This window comes from Silurus meridionalis, chromosome 27 (assembly GCF_014805685.1).
Source record: "Silurus meridionalis isolate SWU-2019-XX chromosome 27, ASM1480568v1, whole genome shotgun sequence".
In the NCBI taxonomy this organism is placed as follows: Eukaryota; Metazoa; Chordata; class Actinopteri; order Siluriformes; family Siluridae; genus Silurus; species Silurus meridionalis.
The window spans coordinates 15,944,848-15,966,228 of NC_060910.1; the positions used below are offsets into that span (position 1 = coordinate 15,944,848).

Here is a 21,381-nt window from a genome sequence, read left to right on the forward strand (position 1 = left end):
AAAAGTAATTCCCAGTATACTGTACACATATGCAAATGTATGGGCTCATTACTGTTTGGACCCCTCTGAAGCGGTCTAAACTAACTCCCATTTGGACCTCTTTATAGCAGTCTAAAGTAACTCCCATTTGGACCCTTCTATAGGATTCTAAAGTAATTCCTATTTCGACCCCTCTGCAATGGTCGAAAGTAACTCCCAATTGGACCCCATAAATATTCCCACAGGAAAAGTTCCTTGTGTTCAGAGTTGGATTATGCAGCTGCTTGCTGATTTTCTTTTCCTGAAAAACATTAGTAAAGAAGTGCTTCATTTGTGTTAGAATACCAGAGACCGTTTCACACCACTAAATTAGTATGTGTAACGCAGTGCACACTGATTAGTGGATGTCCAAATATGATTATGAGGCCCCAGATTGGACTGGCATGTGGTGCTCATCCATGTTTAAGATCTTTAGCCTGGGGGTGGGATACGAAGACACTTGCTTAGGGCGGTCGGTTATGGATGATGGATCTTCAGGCATTATCAGTAATTAGATTAGGAGTGTGATGAAGTCTGTGAGGCATTCAAGCTGCTCCAAAGTCAGATAACATTAAGGCCATTAAGGTTCATATTAAAGGATAACAAAGTGGGCTATTCTGAGATTCAGCACAAGTTAGCAATCAGCATGATAGCCATCATATAGATTGATAGTGTAGATAGATTGGGGATTCATTAACCATGAGACTTTTCTCAGTGGCCTGGAATAAAAACAATGTTGCCAAAAAGAAATCACAGAATCCCACACTCCTCGAGTTACTTTTATGTAGAACCCTTGGAAAAGGTCAGGACCGTGTAAACCACCTTGAGAAAATCACGACCCAGTACTAATCCCTTGGTCCAAAAGTCACCAACATAGCAGTGGCTTTAGTCAGCTAGGCATCCCTGCCCCCTGGTACAAAGACTGCCTGGCATTGTGGGTATTTGTTGGGGAGGCCTGGGGTATTCCCCTGCTGGCTAGCATCATCTGTGCCTGACTGCAGCACTGAGCTGTGATTGGCTACTTCACTAAGCTAACAGAAGGGCATCTATGGCTGGGGTCCAGTATACTGTACACATATGCAAATGTATGGGCTCATTACTGTTTATATCTCTGTTCATATACTCAGAGTATAGATTAAAAAGAAATGGCAGCACACGTTTTCTGACTCACACAAACACATGAATAACACATAAGAACACACTCTCACTTATAATAATCATACTTTATAAGAAAGTGAAAAGATTGCTTCCTTTTTTGATTCTATTTTTTTCTTGCTTCCTTAATCATTCCTTTCCTACCTTCCTCCCCTTGTGGAATGACTTATAGACCCTTCAATCCTTCCTTCCTTTTCTCATTTCTTCCTTATTTACTTCCCCCTTTTTTTCTTTTTAATGTTTTTTTTTTATTATTAGTGTAAAATAAAAAGTAGTATGATAAATACTATCTTAATCTAATTTACTACCCCATACAGTTTAAATTCCATACTTAACAAATACAAGAAAATATTCTAATGGATTCGGTTGCAACTTCATGTTGTGCTCTATACCCAAATTCAATCTATTGCAACAAGCACAATAAAGACCCACTGGGGCAGGAATCATGTTGCCCCAATGCTCACACTATGAAAGATAATTTGGTGAAAAAAAAAAAGAGGACAAATGCTAAAAACTCTCAAAAAAGCTGGTGTATAACTTGTATACTGAACAACTAAGCTTTGTCGAACCTCAGGTCACTATTTAAATTCTTACTAGCTGATCGCTTTTTGACTGAAATGTGTTCAAGGCTATGCACTGAAATAGTGGATATAATCGCAGGCCTACAGAATTCAGCTAAACCTGATTAAAGCTGAGGGTATGTATGTTTTTGACTTCGGATGCACACTGCACAGCTCTACAGTCTGTACACATACGTGTGTGTGTGTGTGTGTGTGTGTGTGTGTGTGTTGGGGTGTTAAACTGCTTAAGTAGGTTAGTAAGACACTTGCCTCAGGGTGGTACAACAGTGTCGTAACTGGCTGTTTGTGGGACAGCATCCTCTCTCTCTCTTTCTCTCTCTCTCACACACACACACACACACACACACACACACACACACACACACACACACACACACTTCCAAACTAACACATTTAAAAGAAATCTTTTGGCTTGTGTATTTTTGTAACACAAAACTAGTTTATGTTTTAGGGACGAACCAATTCAGTTTGTCGTTTCTTCTTCCATTCTTGTTTTTGCTTTGTCTTTTCTTTCTCCCTATCTTTGCTTGTTTGGTTCTTCCTCTCTGTCTCTCTGTTTGTTTCTTTCATTCTCCTCTCTTCCTTCCTTCCAAACATCCTCTTTTTCCAAACATTCCCCTTTCTTCCTTACTTCTATCTTGCTTTCTGTTTTGCCAGTGTTTCTTTCTTTCATATTCTTCACTCTTTTCTTTTCATTCCATGTTCTTTTCTTTTTTTTCTCCTGATCTTCCTTTGCTCCTTCCATCCTTTCTGTTCAGTCTTCTTTCTACATCCCTTGTTTCCTTTTTTTCTATGTCCCTCACTCTTCACTTCTTTCTATTTCATTCCTTGTTCTTGTCTCAGTTTTACCTTTCCTTCCTTCCTTTCCAGTGTTCTTTCTTTCTTTTTAATTTCTTGTTACTGTCTCAGTTTTTTCCTTCTCCTTCCTTGCTTCCTGCCTACCTTCCTTCCGTTCCTTACTCTTTTTATTTATTTTGTCTCCATTTTCTTACTTCTTTCTCGCTCCCCTTCTCAGTTGATGTGTTTGTTTCTTTCTTCTTTCCACTCTGCTTACTCTTCACTTCTTTTATTTCATTCCTCATGTCTCAGTTTTCCCCTTCTCCTTAATTCCTTCCTTCCTTCTTCTGTTCTTTCTCTTTTTTTCTTTCCTCAATGGTCTCATATTAAAGAATAAAGCATAGATAGTTATTGTTAGTTATAGAACATCATCAGCTGAAAACATACCTAAACGTAAGCGTAGTGTGTTTGTGTGTGTGTGTGTGTGTGTGTGTGTGTGTGTGTGTGTGCATCTCAAGGTCTTTAATGTTCCAATTATAACAGGCTACAGAAATATGAACGTTACAGAACACTCCATATGGCCTAGTAAGACAAACACTTGCTACTTGGAGCAAACGAAATCAGGAAGACGGTGACGCAATCTGTCCTTCAGGTCTTTTTAAGATTCTCACTGGAATATCTGAACAATTCGTCAAGCATTTTGCTTTGTTTGGAACACAAATGCTAACACAAATAATCTTCGTCACTGTTTCACGACTCTGAGAGGAGACCATCTGTGAGCAACAGTATGATTCCATGCCGAGGAAGAGCACCACAGACGCATTATTTGCTTTGAGAATGTTGATGGAGAAGTATAGAGAAGGTCAGAAGGAGTTGCATTGTGTGTTTGTGGATTTAGAGAAAGCGTACGACAGAGTGCCAAGAGAGGAATTGTGGTATTGTATGATGAAGTTAGAGAAGTATGTGAGGGTGGTGCAGGACATGTATGAGGACAGTGTGACAGCAGTGAAGTGTGCAGTAGGAACGACAGACTGGTTCAAGGTGGAGGTTGGACTGCATCAAGGATCGGCTCTAAACCCTTTCATGTTTGCAGTGGTGATGGACAGGTTGACCATCGAGGTCAGACAGGAGTCTCCATGGACTATGATGTTTGCGGATAATATTGTGATTTGTGGTGAGAGTAATGAGCAGGTTGAGAAGGGCCTGGAGAGGTGGAGGTACGTGCTGGAGAGAAGGGGAATGAAAGACATTAGGAGTAAGACAGAATATATGTGTGTGAATGAGAGGGAGGGCAGTGGAGTGGTGCGATTGCAGGGAGTAGAGGTGGAGATGGTGAAGGAGTTCAGGTACCTGGGGTCAACCGTGCAAAGTAATGGAGAGTGTGTAAGAGAAGTGAAGACAGAATGCAGGCAAGGTGGAGTGGGTGGAGAAGAGTGATAGCAGGAGTGATGTGTGATAGAAGAGTATCTGTGAGAGTGAAAGGGAAAGTTTATAGGACTGTGGTGAGACCAGCGATGTTGTATGGTTTAGAGACATGTGCAGAGGAGGGACATGGGGTATATCGGAGAATGCTGAGGATAGAGCCACCGGGTAGGAGGAGATGGATGATCCGCTGTGGCGACCCCTAATGGGAGAAGCCGAAAGAAGAAGAAGACTGTTTCACGACTCTGCTGTTACGCCGAATTACAGCAGCATCGTTTCATTTCCAGTTTGATTCACCTCTACATTGCATCCGTGACACGGGAAGCCCTCAGTGACGTCATCAAGCTGACTGCATCCCACAGTGATACTCGGCAACATGCAAATAATATAACGATGAAGTCTAAATATAGTGTAAAAAAAGGCCACTGGGGATTTCCTCTTTCCTTTCTTTTTTCCCCTCTTTCCCTTTTTATAATCTTATGTTTATTATTGCTCTCATTGATCCTTGTTTTTCTGTTCGCATATATATTTTTTATTTATTTAATGTGTTTCTTTCGCAGTTGTCAAAATAGTCCATGTTTTTTCTTTTTAATTTGTTTTTTTATTTGTTTATTTCTCCTTGCTTTCTATATTCTTATGTTTGTTTCTCTTTCTTTCCTGTTTGTTGTTCTACTTTATATTTTTATTTCATTCCTTTTTCTGCTCTTCTCCCTGTTTTGTCCCTTCATTCCCTTCCTTTCTTTCATGATCCTTCCTTCCTTTTTTCATCCTCCTTTTTGTTTGTTTTGCTTCTGCTTTGTTTGTTTTGTCCTTCTTCCTCTTCTTTCTTATTTACTTCCTTTTCCCCTTATGTTTGTTTCTTCCTCCCTCCTTCTGTGTTTCTTCCTTCCTTGTTTGTCCATTTCCTTCCCAGTTTCTTTTTTATTCCTTCATTGTTTCTTTCTTTCCAGGTTCATTCCTTCCTCACATCCATTATTTGTTTCTTCCTTGCTTTAGGTTTGTTTTGTTTCTGCTTTGTTTATTTTTGTCTTTCTTTCTCTTTTTCTTTCTTATTTATTTCTTTTGACCTTTTATTTTCTTCCTCCCTCCCTACATTGTTCCTTCCTTCCTTCCTTCCTTCCTTCCTTCCTTCCTTCCTTCCTTCCTTCCTTCCCTTATTTGTTTCCTCCTTGCTTTTTGCTTGTTTTGTTTGTTTTGTTTCTTTCTTTCTTTCTTTCTTTCTTATTTACTTATTTTGCCCTTTTTATTTATATCTCTTTTCCTATTTGTTTTTGCTTGTTTAGTTTCTAATTGCTCCATGTTCCTTTCCTACTTCCTCTCTGCTCGTTTGCTTCATTCTTTCTCCCCCACTCCTTGCAGATTTCCTCCTGTTTTTCCTTCCTGTATTTCTCATTTGTGTCTACTTTTTCTCCAATGCTTTATTTTTCTTTATTCTTTTCTTCCTTGTTGTCATACTAAAGCATTGGGTTGCTGTTAGTTGCTGAATATCATCCGATGTGAGTGCACCTGAACAAGGACCCGTTTTGCTAAAAGTGTGTGTGTGTGTGTGTGTGTGTGTGTGTGTGTGTGTGTGTGTGTGTGTGTGTGTGAGCGTGTGTGCTTTCTCTCCCAGGGCAGAATGTTAATAGCTCGCCTCGGGCCACAATTTGATTCTGGATAACAAGGTTTTTCCCCAAAGTGGCCCCATGAGCCTGACGCAAAACGATCACAGACATCTCTTCAACCGTGAGCTATCTCTCTCTCTCTCTCTCTCTCTCTCTCTCTCTCTCTCTCTCTGGTTCTCTTTCTGAGAAACACACACACTGGCCATTCTTTACGTTCTTATCTATCTTGGTTGTCCTCTCACAATCTTTGGCTCTCTTTCTTTTTCACACACATCCCTCGTTCCACCTAAGTAACACCCCTCGTTCTATCTAACACCCCTTATCTAGCCAGCGTTTCTCTAACATCTCTTTCTTCCTGCTCTCCCTAGGCTCTGCTTATCTATCCTTTTCTCTCCCATCGTTCACACCCTTCTTTGGAATCTATTTACGGATCTCGCTTTCACATGGACAAAAAAAAGAAGAAAAGGCAAAAAAACCGCAAACGGACACACACCCTTGTGAACCATTTACGTAGTTCTGCAATGGTTTACAGCAGCATGCTCCAAGAGCTCTGGATACGATGCCGTGCATAAGTATTCACCCCTTTTTCTAGTGTTAGAACCTCGAACTTGCACTCACAGCACCGTGCTGATGGTGAAGCATGGGGGTGGGAGAATCACAATCAATATTACCCCCTATCCTTCCTTCTGGGTGCCCAATTCTCTGCATGTTCAATGTCCTTTAGGCAGTTGTAAACATGTCAAGCTTTATTTGCCAAAACTCGAGTTGCATTTTCTTGTTATGGCCATACAATCCCTTTCTCTCTCTCTCTCTCTCTCTCTCTCTCTCTCTCTCTCTTTCTCCTTTCTCGACTCGTTCTCAGCTACTCCTGTGGCACGGCAGAAACTTTAGACCGCCACGGAAACCGTAGAGCGCTCCGAGGTTAACACACAGCACAGGTATGCATTCTTCTGTATTCTTTCTATAGCCCTGGAACAGCTCCCACAGGTGAAACCCATCCTCCCAGAGCATCATGGGTAAACAATCATGCATGTACGGCACTGTGCTAGCTGAAGAAGACGCTTCAGAGCCTAAAGCTGTCGTCATGCCTGCTCTCTCAACCAGATTGCTTAAAGATCTTATATAGTATCTCTTGCTATAAAGGTGGGAAAAAGAAGCACATTACTTTGTTGAGCTATTTTAAGCAGATAAGGAATCAGATAGTGGTGAGCAAAAGTTTGTATCCCTGTGCTTTCTAGCTATATGCTGTTATGAATCTTTTGAAGTGGAATAATTGTGCTTTTTTAGAAGATATCTGAAACACATTTAATGCTATATATCACAATAGAGAGAACCCTTTATGGTCTAATCTCACACTGAGGCGTGTAACTTGATTGATTGATTGATCCTTAGTGTTAAAAGTAATTTTGTTTGTTTGAATTTGTCTTTTTTCTTCACAAATCCTAATCCAAACACAATTTTTTTTCTCTTTATCTTATATACAGTATATAAACACAATTGCCTGAATGAGCACAAAATCTAGTGGAACATCTTCCCAGAAGAGTGGAGGTTATTAGAACAGTAAATGGGGACTAAATGTGAAATAGGATGTTCAAAAGGCACATAAAAATCTTATAGTCAGGTGTCCACAAACTTCCAGTATTCGAGGCAACTCTTTTTTTTTAATTGCGCACACAAATTTAAGTTTCAAAGTCATCTTTTTTATTGAACCCGTGATACACATATGGCCTGCAACACACTCGTACATCCAATGCCCTTTTCGCAATTCTATAAATCTGTGCAATATATGTTTACTGATTTAATTTTTTAATATAAAAAGAAACAGTACCAAAAAACAGGAACAACTCAGGTACCTCACAAACCAATTCCAACAAACTTTCTGCACTGTATATAAAAAATGAGTCTCATACAGGTTTTACATGTCAATAGAAGATGGTTTAATTTCTGACAGGATTTATGATTCATTCTTTCCCAAAAAATCATTCCTGGGACTGAAAAATTCAGTGCTCGACCTGACTGACAGCACTTGATTTAGTTTTGATCTTATTCTACTGATCCACAGTTTCAAGCTGTATGTCCATAAATAGTCAGATATTTAAATAGACTCGTGTGTGTGTGTGTGTGTGTGTGTGTGTGTGTGTGTGTGTGTGTGTGTGAGAGAGAGATGATGTAAATGTTAGTGGTTGTGATGTCGAGCGCTGCACACATTCTCTGTATCAAAAGACTATCTATCTATCTATCTATCTGTCTGTCTGTCTGTCTGTCTGTCTGTCTGTCTGTCTGTGTCATGTCCCTTTTCTTTGCACATGCTAATATTACACACTAATCCCAGAGTGCTGTTCTGAGATTAAAATCTTAGTTCTGACACAAAAATTCAGCACCAGGAGTTTCTTCATTGTCCAAATATAATAATAGAACTCTTAGTCCATCAACAAAACTTCTTCTAATCGCATAGGCTTTATTTGTGTGTGATATGGTCTGAATTCATTGTATTGCTGGTAGAGTTGGGTTTAGTTTGCGGAACTTTAAAGAAAAAGAAACCCGTGCTCATTTTTTCCCACCTGTAATTATTTCCAAATATCTCTGTATCTCTTTCTCTCTCTGCCCAAACTCTTTCCTGCTCACTTTCTGTGTGTGTGTGTTTGTATATAAGCATTACATCCTGGTGAAATGGAAGAAAGGCTTTTGGAAGGCAATCTGTTCTCGAGTTACTAGATCGGATGTTGTGCCGGTGTACTTTTAATCAATCTGGCAACCAGAGAAAGCTTTTGATTCCTGTAGAACACAACATGCAAATCTCCTACAACACTCTCATACGGCTGCAGCATGACTGACGGGCAAAAGCTTCACAGAGGAACACTGTTAAATGCATTGATTTAATTATGCAAAAAAAAAAATGCATAAAAAAAACATTTACAGAGCAAGGAGACTACATCTACTGGTCCATCTCACAGCATGAGGGATTAGATCTTAAGCATTAAGATAGTAAATTAAGTAAATAATCATAAATCCCAATTTAAAGGTTACTGACTTCCCAAATAACAACAACAACAACAACGGCCCAACCATCACTTAATGAGTATAAGACAGCCAGCAAGTACTTAAAAACTTCACTGACTGTCATTAGTGGTTCAGAAGCTGCACTTGAACTGTTCCGTCTAGACTTTAAAGACTTATAGGGACATATTCTCTTATTTCAATTATCAATTAAATAGAAAATATATTTAACCAATTCAACTAATCCTTTGCATTGGTGGGAATTATAACAAAAAATTAATAAAATCGGTAGTAAAAAATACCATCAATGCAAAAGTGTATATAGAGTGTATAGGTATACTCAATTTTACCTACAGTGAGAAAATAAATAATTGCCTTCCCAAACTTTTCTCTCCATACATCAGAAAATATTTATTAGGTCTATTTTATATATCTTTTTTTTTTTTTTTTTTTAAGATTACAAGATATAAAAGCAAGTCAAAATGCAAATGTGATTATTAGATTAGTGTCATAGTGCTTTAGGGTCCTAAATTGTATGTGCCCCCCCCCCCTGTCACAGTGCCATATCTCAGCTGTACATCTTTTGTATCTTTAGTGTGTACACTTTACCTGGATAGATGCATGTAGTGTACATGTAGTTCTCTCAAGTTACAAGAGTGGCTTTAAATCATTTATGGTACACTGCATTCTCTTTAATAGATAACACACCCCAAATATCACTTCAGGGAGCAGGAAAAGGTACGGTTTCTAAGGGTTTATCTGTAGATCACTGAATGGATCATCACAATAACGCGTATATAATAGTGTAGAGTGTGTATATATATATATATATATATATATATATATATATATATATATATATATATACACATACATACATACAAATACAAAGTTTGAGTGTATTAGCATATAATCTGTAACCTGGAACAATAAAATGTAGGATGATATTGTTTAGATATTTCATGTACGTGTATCTGAACAAAACTAGGACACTAATAAAGTTACTTCTAATAAAGTTTTGAAGTAAGAATATTGGTCTGGAAATGTTTTAGTATTTGTTTTACAAATGCTAATTACCTTCTACAGTTTTTAACAGCATTCGTCTGAACCAAATCACTACTGTATTGATGATGCTGATGATGCAGTGTGCTTCCGCGTACCTATCCTATATAATATATAATATGTGTATATTATAATATATTATAATTATATAATAATATTTATATATTGAATTTTTTTTTTTAAGATTTTTGTTTTAGAAAACTGGGAGGGAAAAAATAGGATAGAATAATTGATTGTAGGGCAGTGAAAAGGTGATGAAAGTAGACCCGACGCCGGGGCGGAAGAAGAACCGGAAGCTGCACTGAGGAAATTTCGGACGCAAAGCGGCGCCTTGTGGACGACATCGACCCCACACACACACACACACACACACACAAATTTCCGTTCAGAATTAAGCTCAATTTTATTGGTGGTGAGTACAAATTATATGTCGAATTGAACAACACGACGTATTTATCGGTTTTTAAAAATTAAAAATAGGAGTTTTGTGTGTATTTTCTCTCAGCGCGCGCCACTTCTCTCAGTCACCGGTCGCTTCAGTCGGCTAACAGCGCGCGCAGGCTTATAATCAGTTAAAAGGCTCGAAAATTAAGTCATACTAATACAATTAAGTAAAAACAATCAAAGGTAATATAGTTTCTAGAAATGTCAAGTAAGAAAAAATATAAATTGGGAAGTTTATTTAAAAAAAAAAAAGGAATGAGTGATTGAGACGGCTAGCCTCCAGTGTCTGAGGTGATTTATTATACAGCAATATTCCTATTATAATTATAAACATTCAGTCACAAATTAAACTAAAACATATTTAACCTATAAAATGTCTGTTTACAATTAATAAAATAATAATAGTACTGATATTAACCTAATAGTTTTTGACCTGTTTATTTACAGAGATCAAGAGCCAGGCTTTAATATAAACCTTTATACTCAGATTAAAGAAATCGACTTTATATATTGTATAGAAAATGTTCACAAAATCACTTATTGTTGTATAAAAAGTGTACGGGACACCTGCTCTAACAAAGTGTTAATTATTCACTTATTAGAAGTATATAACTAATTTATTATCGAGGGTGAAATATCCAGACTGCTCGTTAACATGTTTTCCAAAACCACAGCGTTTTTTCAGGACAAACCACAAAACACGGTGCATTTCGAGCTGTTTTTAGAATGAATTATACGAGTGCGCGCATCCACGCACGCGAACGAGCGCGCGCGCACACACACACATGTATACACACACACACACATGTACACACACAGTCCCGTTTCTTACCTCGCATAGTGGTGGCGACTCGCTCCAGGACGCGGCAGGCATGAAGAAACTCTCTTTCACACACACACACACACACACACACACACTCACACACACATTAAGACGTGGCTAATAAAACAAGTAGGACGAAAAAAAAGACGGAGCGGCAAAGCTAAGATCCCCGGATGGAAAGTTTTCGCCGGTGTCAGTGGTCAGAGGAGAGAACCATTTCCCCAACACACACACACTCGCACACACACACTCGCGCGCGCACACACACACGCTCTCAGCCCCGGTCACAGCGAGCATGCGGCGTTTCACATGACACCTGCGCCCGTGGAGGTTTTTTTTCACCGCGCCGGGCGCGAGGCAGCGCGCGAACTCACCGTCGGATTGGAGCGCCGCTGCCGGGCCACGCCCCCTCTCCTACGATGCCCACTAAGTCACGCCCTCTATTTCTTTTTTTTTTGTCCACCTTTTGGTGAATTATTAGAATTTGTATTTTTATTTGTAGTTTGTTTACGCTTAATGTGATTAGACAAATATCAGTAGATAAGGAACGGAGAGAAAACAGCGAGGGGCGAAGAGAAGATTTAGGCCGAAGAACACAACAGAAAGTTGTCACAAAGTTTGGGATCATTTCAAACTACAACATAAAGAAAACACCATACAGTGTGTGTGTATACCTGGTTTTTTTTTTGTTTTGTTTTTTAAGTAATTTGAAATAGATTTTTATATAAATTTATAAAGTTTTATTTTTTTATATAGTTATATTATAAATGTTTTTTATTATCCATTAGAAAACATATTTGTTTGATCATATTTGTATAATATTGTATCCACATTAATTTGGAAAAGTTACAATTCTTAATGCAAACACCTCTGGGTAAATAATGTATTTTCCTGTACATTCCTCTGTACGGCGGTTTAAAGTAGTTTAACGACATATTTATTACATGGTAACATCACTGTTTATTTCGAAAGGTACATATATAATTATATAACGGCCCAATTGACGAAGGGTGACAGTGATAATGTTTTCAAACTTTTCATTCATGTTTTAACCACATATTATTAATATGTTTAAATGGAATTGTATATTGTAAAAAAATATATATATATATATATATATATATATATATATATATATATATATATATATATATATATATATATATATAAATATAAATATATAAAATGCTGAGACAGCAAGAACACAAAAAGAAGATACCAGGAAAAGGATTTATTGCGAATGCTGTGCTGATTGTCATTGTGTGACTTGATAGAGAGTCTCACAACCCACAAGAAGATTCATCTCACCTGTTTTAAATTTTTTTTTTAAGAATGTCTACACATCTCACTTTTCATTTTGTGAAGATTGCGGCTACAAATGAAAACATTGAACTGATTTACTACATAACCACCTCCTAACCACAATTGTTATGTTTTGTCTTATTATGAAGAACTTGAGATCCTTAATAATGAAGAAGATTCCAAGATGTTGGACTTTGGCTCAGAAGGTTGTAACGTCACGTCCCAGAACCACAAAGTAGAAACTGCTGGGATCTGGAGCAAGGTCCTTTACCTTTCAACTGCTTGTATAAATAAGATCATTGCTCTGGATAACTTTAAATAGCTTTTCCAGCTTTATATGTGATTTTTGTTGCCGAAAACAAGATACTTGGACCTTGACAGTCTTAACAAAACTTGTGCTCTCATTCGTTTCCATTACACTGTTTGCATCTTTGCGCAGCCTGCCTGACGTTTTCCCCATGACCATGTAGTGGCTCGTTCAACCTGGATAAACTCTTGCTGGGACACGAATCACAGTTTACTTGTGGAGCCGTGCGATAGAGCACATGGAGACGTCAGTGTGAGTGAAGTAAATCTGCATACGCATGGAGGCATACTTCAACACATATTATAATACACCTTTTTATTTTCTTTTTAACTAAGAATGAGTGGTACTTCAAAGTTTAGTCCCCAGAGGGGCTTTTCAGCTCTTGTTAACCATAATCTCCACTTTTGCATGTTAAACCCTCAGATTATTGCTCATTCATTTTGTAAACTTGTTATTCATTACTTACAATGAAGTATTCAGCAAGTGTAATGAAACGAATAGAAAAACAAAGTATGTACATAGAAGAGTAAAAGATAAGAAGAGCAAGAGTCTCGGCACACTGACAGTTCCTGGGAAATTCACTTCCTGTTTAGATACAATCGTTTAGATAGACTATAACGTTTTCAGTGAAATCATTTTACAGCGCTTGATGTTCAATTATCATATGATAAGGACTTGCAATCAGCTATGTCTCATTAAAGAGTAAAGGATGCGAGCGAGTGGCCCTTCTCCTGTGTGTGTGTGTGTGTGTGTGTGTGTGTGTGTGTGTGCATGCTCTTCCCGTGGTAGACAGATCGCCGCAAGCTCATCTCCACTGACCTAATTTTCTGTCTTTTCCCGCTCTCTTTTTTTTTTTCCATCCGTCCCCCCCTCATAATTGTGATGTAATGACCGAAGCAAGCAGGCAGGACAATAAGCCAGAGCAGACAAATGGACGTGCGCTGGACAGGGCAGACAGTCTCACGCTGGAGATAAAAGAGCTTTTTGTATTCCTATTGAAAAGGGCATAAAAAATATAAATCTGTGTCAGCTCACCTGCGAAGTCAAACAGTTGTGTTTTGGATGGCTGTGTAAATTAGTTTTTCCAGCTTTGTGTGTGCATTTAAATCGCCTGGGGACAAATGACAAAAATGGGCAAAAGCAAGGCTGGCTATACATGCAGGTCAGGAGCCGCATGAAATTATGTTTGTCCAGGGTTCGGTACGCAAAGCAGAATTACAGCATTACAGAGAGAGATAAATGATTCATTTCTCCACACCATATGGTGTCTAAAACCCCTGGAGCAGAAAGAAGTCTGTAGTGGCTAAAGGCTTTACCATACTGACTAAAACCCAAGCTTCTTCTCTTCTCTTCTCTTCTCTTCTCTTCTCTTCTCTTCTCTTCTCTTCTCTTCTCTTTTATTCTATTCTATTCTCTTCTTTTTGTATGTCTCAATCTACTCAATGATCTCTTTGGAGAGTTCTGTATGTTTCGATTGTTTTTTCACTGTTTATCATTTTCCCTGTCAATCATTTTTTATATATTTTTTCACTGTTCTCTTGACACAATTCCTTCTTTTTTCAATTTTAATTATTATTATTTTTTGTTTTTATCTCAGTCAAATCTTTTTTCCTTCTGCCCTTAATGCTAACAAATGATTTCTTATTTCTTTAACCCCATGAAACCATGCATCCTAAACAGGCTGTGTTCAAGAGATCGTACTGGCACGCACTAAAATAGCAGCAGAAATATTTCACCTAGCCCTCTTTTTAAGGTTAACCCTCGCTCATGTAACTCCTTTGCCCTTGAGTCGACCACCAGGAAGTTAACTTCAATATAATTAGAGAAGTTTCTATCGAAAATATAAATGAGGGCACGTTTCCTCAGAGGAATCAGCCCTTAAATCTCTAATGACACAACCCTTTTTTTATTTTACACTGGAAACAAGCAGGTGTATTTGCAAGCACAAGGGTTTTTCTGTTTTAATGTGAGTTTTGATGAAACATATATGATTTTTATTTATTTTTTTCTCTCAAGCACCTTTTTTTGATTATCAGCCCATGATGAATAATTGAGCTATCCGGTGACAGTTTAAAGACCCATAATGTTATAAAACCTGCATGATAAATCAACTTATCTCGGGCAACATCATACTAAGAATTAATGAGTCGATATGGTTTGCCGTAGTATCTGACAGAAAGAGTGAACAAGAGAGAGAAATCCACTTGAGAAATATAGAGAGAGAGATACCGACCACAAGTGACAGAGGCAATTTTCGGCGGAAAAATTACTCCATCATAATTTCAATCCCGAAAAGGATTGGAAAGAAAGCCCTGAAGGACCCCGCGATGTCACCTTGAAAAATGGTGGAAGAAAAGAGCACCAAATTACACACACACACACACACAGCAATTAAAGAGTGTTATGCCTTGCCTCGTGGAACTTTTCAATACTGGCCCTTGCTTTATATCTTCATGCAAAATGCACATAGTGCAAAATATTCCAGTAAATAAGATCCAATTGACATGAGAATGAATTACCAGATGGCCCCGAACTACCGAAATGAAATCAAATGTCGGTTGATTTTTATGATGTCATAATGCTTACCATACAGCATTGGCATTATAGCAACAAGCTACAATTTTTCTGTTTCGTCCAGATTAACACAACACGAGAATACAGCAGGTTTAAAACACATTTAGAACCCTTCACAATTTTTTGTCATTGATAGTGTTTAAAATGGATTCAATTGTCTAAATGCCTTTTCTTTTATTGAAAGACTTGTATAAATAAGTACCTTTTAACCAGTACTTTGTTAGCCCTTCTGGCCACAATTGCGAATAAGTCTTCTTGGGTACATCTCTACAGGCATTTTCTTACCCAAGAGCATCCAGACACTCCAAATCAAGGGATGCTTTAGCTGTATATTTTAGGTTTTTCCAAAGCATGAGGCAGCTATTACTGGAGATGGCAGTAACCAGTTGAATAGCAATATTTAGTTTTTACCAGCTGTAGACTCACTAGTTAAATGTTTGTCTCATTGGTCCAGAAAAAGTTTTCCAATTGCGTGCTTGCCATAAGCCTTTTACTAGATACTGGTTTCCATTCTGCCATAAAGACCTGAATAATTTGCCCTTCTTACTTACTGTTGAGAAACTCTGAAGCTCTTTTTGGTTCTTTCTCAAAGCCATGAGCTTTCGATCACAATTAATTGTGATTGGCACAGTGGGCAGCTCTAGGAAGTGTCCCTGCGGTTCCAAATCTTTTTCACATCATTTTTGGTTTACACAGTTTACTGTGTTCCTGTAAACATTCAAAGCATTAGAAATGGCTTTATAAGCTATAATTAGATTGAGAAGGTCTAGTGAGAGTTTCTTCATGTTTCTTTTGTTTTTATTTATTTATTTTTGGTCTGACTTGCACTGTGTTGGACCTTACACACAAGTGTTGGCTTTACTAAATCATGTCCAGCCAAGTAAATTTGCCATAGGTAGAATCCAGAGAAAGGTTTAAGAGAGATTCTCAAGTCAAGAGACCCTTTTTGTGAAGTCAGTTAGCACAAAAACACAACAGGTGTTTTTAGTGTTACTATGGAAAATATGCTGCTTGTCATGTTTACGAGAAACCAAAATTGTGACACAAAATCCACTGTCCTGAAGGTTTTTGAAAAGCAGGAAGCTCACTGTTACAAACAATGAGATGGGAGACTTCCTCCATAAGTACTAAACATGGAAAGTTTATACCAAATAAGAAAATTATGGTATAATTTAAATAACATCTTTTTAAATCAGATTATTGCGGGTTTGAATACGCAACTGTACACAAACCAAGTCCCTGTGAATTAACTGTAGGAATGATTACATATTAGAACTAGCATACTAATGTAAACCAACATCAACATCTGACCAGTAAAAAAAATAAAGTAGCAGACCTTCAATCAAAGATCCAAAGAAGAAGAAGAAAATGTAAAATTGCATTCTTCGCATTGAGAACCACTCTAGCAGGAAAAATGCTTTATACTAGCATTCCTAATTCTATGAAATGTTAGCTAGCATCAATGATATAAATATCAATCACAGACTGCTAATAGCTAGCTGTCCTAGTACAAACTTTGCTGATAAATACAATATTATTGCTACAATGGTGACTCTGTTTGTACCATGCTCATTTAAACCATACAACCAAACTAAATGACTTGCACATCCAATTTTCATTATACCTTACGATAGTATGCTTACAAGGAAGCCAGGGGTTCTCATATTCAGTCCCGAACCCACTTGATGGCAGTTTAAAGAATTCAGAAGTGCCGTGGTTTAACTGAAATTATATAACAACATTTTCCGGATTTCCAGATTATGTCACACTGCCCTTTTTTACATTTGGAACATTTTATATCATCAACACACCTCACACATTCGGTCTGCTAATTATCAAGTGCATTAAGTTGCCTCAGGTGTGCTGGGAATAGGGACTAGGAAAAACCTGAATATGCCATCAGGTGGGTTCAGGACTGGAGTTAAAAACCCCGAAAAGTAGGAAGCTCTCTGGCTTTCTGGAAAGCATGATATGGTAGGGTATCATGAGAATATTAATATTTCCAAAAATTAATTGTTTTGTTTAAATCAATGTGGTAAACACAGAGCAAACATTGTAACAACAACATTGTATTTTGTATCAACATAGTTTGTATTGGGACAGCCAGATATGAACATTCTGTTATTGCTGGTTATATCATTCATGCTAATATTTCATAGATTTAACAAATAAAGCCTGACTCGGTTCTCAGGTGAATGTGCCATTTATATATGTATATTTATTTATATATTTCTTTGGACGTTTGATTGTCTTCTACCTTTTCATTTACTCGAGTGCCAATTTGAAACCTTATGCAGGAGTATTTATTTATATTTGATTAATTCCACTGCCATTGTTATATCATATGTACTTCATCTGCAATTTTGAGTCCGATTTTGTCCCACATGTATAAACTTTACTCCTAATTAACAAATCAATGCTCATATTATTATCTCATTATAATTCATAGCCTCTAAACTACTTATTCGCATTCACTTGACTGTGAATTGTATTGAAAATGTTGAAAAGTATAAAAAAAGAAAAACCCTGCATATTGTACCTTTAAAACCGTGATTGCTTTTAGGAATCCCATGTGTGGAATCATTTCAGGAATTATCAAGGAGTAATTTCTGCTTGTTCTCCCAATACAGCACAGCCGAAGGGATAAGATGATTATTAATATTACAGGGAAAATTAATAAAGTTAGACTCCATCTCATCTGTATCAAAACAGAGTAATAAGCATGCTTCTCCTCAAAGCTGTTTAATAAGGGCAAATCGCTACGAAATTGAACTGCCTCCTCTTCATCAAATTATTACTACAGACAGTCAATCAGTTGATTATAATTGGATTTCTTCATAATCCATGTTTTTTTTTTTTTTTTTTTTTTTTTGCATATCAGTTTTTTTTTTCTTTCTTCCCTTTTTTAACGAGGCCATTAAGATATTAGTGTTGCTTTTACTGTGGGGAGGATTTTTTTAACAAGCATATTAAAATATGCTCGTGTGGCCTGAGGCGAGTTCTCAAAATAAACGTACCAATGATTTAGTTTCCAAAGCGTAATAAATGTTGATGTTAAATCTCTGAAAATCAGATCCATGTTTTTTGTACAAGGCCTTCTTCACTGTATGCCACATTGAAAACATTGAAATTGAAAGGTGGAATCAGGAACAGCATTAATATTACGTTCAAATAATTCACAGTACGTATTCGTTCGTATTCAGCAAGTGTTTATCCGGGCTGTTGTTACAGTGAATCTCAGGAACACTGTTTGTGAGGCAAGTAAACACCAGTCCCATGGAGGCGAATCAACAAAATAAAGAAGAAGTGTGAATGTCTCCACATTTTTTTTTGTTTGGTGGATCTCGTGATATTTTTATTGAAATGGTAAGCTAATCGTCGGCAGATCCTATATGTGCTCTGCTGACTCGTGTTATCATCTCTGCTGCTTTCCAAGTTCTTTTATGTCCGTTTGATCGAGACATTATAACTGCTCTTTATCTAACATAAGCCAAGTTCAAACAGCGGTATGCGCGTTTGAGAGGCTCTCACCCAATCGAACCCGGCCATTAACTCACCATTCCGTATTCATCCGATTACAAATTTGTGCTTAATAATTTATACTGCATATTTAATCAGTATAGTCATTTTTATTATAAAAAATGACAAAACTTTGATAAGTGAAGCCTTGCTTTAAAGGTTTTTTTTAGAAGTTTCAGACTTTAATGGCCTATGTCTCTCAACTGCTTTTGCAGCACTACAACTAGTCATGGGTTTGCCATTTACATTTGCGGCATTGTTAAGCAAGATTACAAAATTTATATAAATATAACTCTTAAATTCTACAAAGCAAACTGGGAAAGTGCTAATTTTAGTGTTTCAGGAAGAGGTAGGTCTTCAACCGTCGCTTGAAGATAGTCAGGGACTTCGCCGTACGGACCTCTAGGGGAAGTTCATTCCACCACCTCGGTGCCAGAGCAGAGAAGAGCCTTTAAGTGTACTTACCTCTCATTTTGAGAGAAGGTGGTACCAGTTGAGCAGTGCTGGTGGATCTCAGACAGCGTGGTGCAGTGCGAGATGTGATGAGGTCTCTGAGGTAATATGGTCCTGGTCCATTTTTGGCCTTGTAGGCAAACATCAGTGTTTTAAATCTGATACGTGCAGCTACTGGAAGACAGTGAAGGGAGAACAGCAGTGGGGTGGTGTGGGAGAACTTCCAGAGAATGACATTCGTCTATAGTGTGTGTAATTAGAAGTAGAAAATCAAGCAATTTTTGTTGTAGTCATTCGAATAGTACTTGGTAAAGTGACCAAGCAAGTAATGTAATCCATCCCAAGGGAAATGGATTTCTTAAGACTTTACAATTACGAGACAAAACGGCGCATCGAGCGCCTTTTAGTTGCGGGACTGCTCGGCGAAAGGTATGCCATGTCAATTCCACCCCCAATATTTTAATAATCGGCATTACTTATAAGGTGGTAGTGGGCAGATTTGAGAGATTCATACGTTTTTGTTTTTTTTTCCATTGGTGTTTGCATGTGTTTCCTCCAGGCTCTCAGGTTCCCATTCTCTGTTCCCTATAAACATTTTCTTTGTGGTTGGTGCCAATTTTCTGGTGCTCGGGAACCCCTACCTTCAATCTTATATATACTTGACTGTAAGCTTTCTTCACAATCTTCTGCAAAATAATATGTTTTCTGTGGGGGCACCATTCAAATTTCGCACATTTCCTAGACACATGTACTAGACACACAGTTGCCCAGATTTTTGTTAGTGCACGTATTAGAGCCTGGGATTGACTTAACATTTTGTATTAATATTTATTGTATTGTAGTAGTATTGATCACAGCACACTTCCTAGATCAAAGGCACACTATATGCACAAAAGTTTGTCAATATCTGAGCATAAGATTGGCATGTGTTTAGTAAAAATCCTATTCTACATTTAGCCGAAGTAGCTGTTCTAAAAATCTCCACTCATCTGGGAAGATGTTCCACAAGGTTTTGCAGCATGCTTGTGGATTTTATTCATTCAGCCACAAGGGGCGTTAGTGTAGTCAGGTACTGATGTTTGTGAGGTGAGGAGGCCTTGGGTGCAGTCTGAGTTCCAGTTCATCCCAAAAGAGAGGTTGAGGTTGAAGCTTTCTAGCAGGCCACTCAAGATTTTCCAGTCCAACTCATCTAAAGGATATGTTCTTCGAGCTAGCTTTGTGCAGAGGGGTATTGTCATACAGGTTCTGGTGAAGTGAAGGGAAGATTTCTTGCTACCCAATGACATTCTGTACAGTTGTGTGACTCCAACTTTGTGGTAACAGTTCGGGGAAGATCCGCATATGACTGGAAATCTCAGTCTTTTCTCCCCAATTACATCATCCTACATAAACTTTGGGATTTTACTGTAGTAGTAGTTGGTGCAAACACAGATTTGTTTAGGAATGAAAACGTTTCATCGATTAAGATTTCCTCCCATGATAACGAGGGGCCCTGGTTGAAACCGTAACTTCTGGGGCTGCACGACTGAAACAGGAGGCTGAGGTAATGGAACAAGCTTCTGCACTTACTAAATTATTCACCTTGTCCTTAAGAGAACCACTGACAACACACACTCAAGCTTACAGCATGTGTGGAAGAAGCCTGAACACAGCGCTCTCCCTTTGTTGCGCTCTATTCGTTTTATGTCTTTTAATCAATCCTCTCCATGTCTTCTTTTTTTTTTGCTTTCATGTTCATACTTCTCTCTCTGCTCGTGGAGGAAGCAGTCACTTTTATATCTCTTTTCCTCGCTCAGACCCTCACAGAGAGAGAAAGAACAGCAATAACATTAAAACCACTGATGGGTAAATGTGAATAGCATTGATTATTATGTTACAATGGCTGGGATATATTAGGAAAAAATGTGAACAGTCGGTATCACATGTCCTTTTCTAAAGTGTCCCATGTAATTAGGTTCAGGACTCACAGGTGTCACAATGAGGGAAGGGATTATGTAGTTTCGTAACAAATCAAGTCTACAACCAATCCAAACCCATGCTCTGACTTGAATCATCTGCAATTGAACGATAGTCAATGGTGATTTAATGTAAATGTTAATTGTAAAAGCATCAGGACCCCTCGTTATCTTTGCAGTGAGCAAGGTTGAGGTTTTTTATGTAACTTGGTGTTATAGTATTTTGGATCATTGAAATAAGTACTGGTGTGTTGTGAAACAGGGGACAACGGCATTGTCTTGCGACCTTCATCATGGTGAAAAGCGAATCGTATATTAATTCAAAGTCTTTTCTTTTGCTCATCTCACCCGCTAACGTGCTACTAAGTGCCTTAAAGCAGAGACACTT

The 21,381-nt window shown here is 37.9% G+C and overlaps 1 protein-coding gene and 1 long non-coding RNA gene across 2 annotated transcripts in view; one reads left to right on the forward strand and one right to left on the reverse strand.

Annotated features, from left to right (window-relative positions):
* Positions 1-11,272, reverse strand: part of rorb (RAR-related orphan receptor B) — a 30,043-nt gene extending 18,771 nt beyond the window's left edge. Inside the window, exon 1 of the mRNA XM_046841893.1 lies at positions 10,893-11,272. Coding sequence (XP_046697849.1) covers positions 10,893-10,899 — 7 coding nt within the window. The 5' untranslated portion in view covers positions 10,900-11,272. The remainder of the gene's footprint in view (positions 1-10,892) is intronic.
* Positions 9,936-13,144, forward strand: LOC124380695. The gene is made up of 3 exons (XR_006924716.1): positions 9,936-10,028; positions 12,335-12,447; positions 12,625-13,144. It is a non-coding gene; the product is annotated as an uncharacterized LOC124380695 (long non-coding RNA).
* The last annotated feature ends 8,237 nt before the right edge of the window (positions 13,145-21,381 follow it).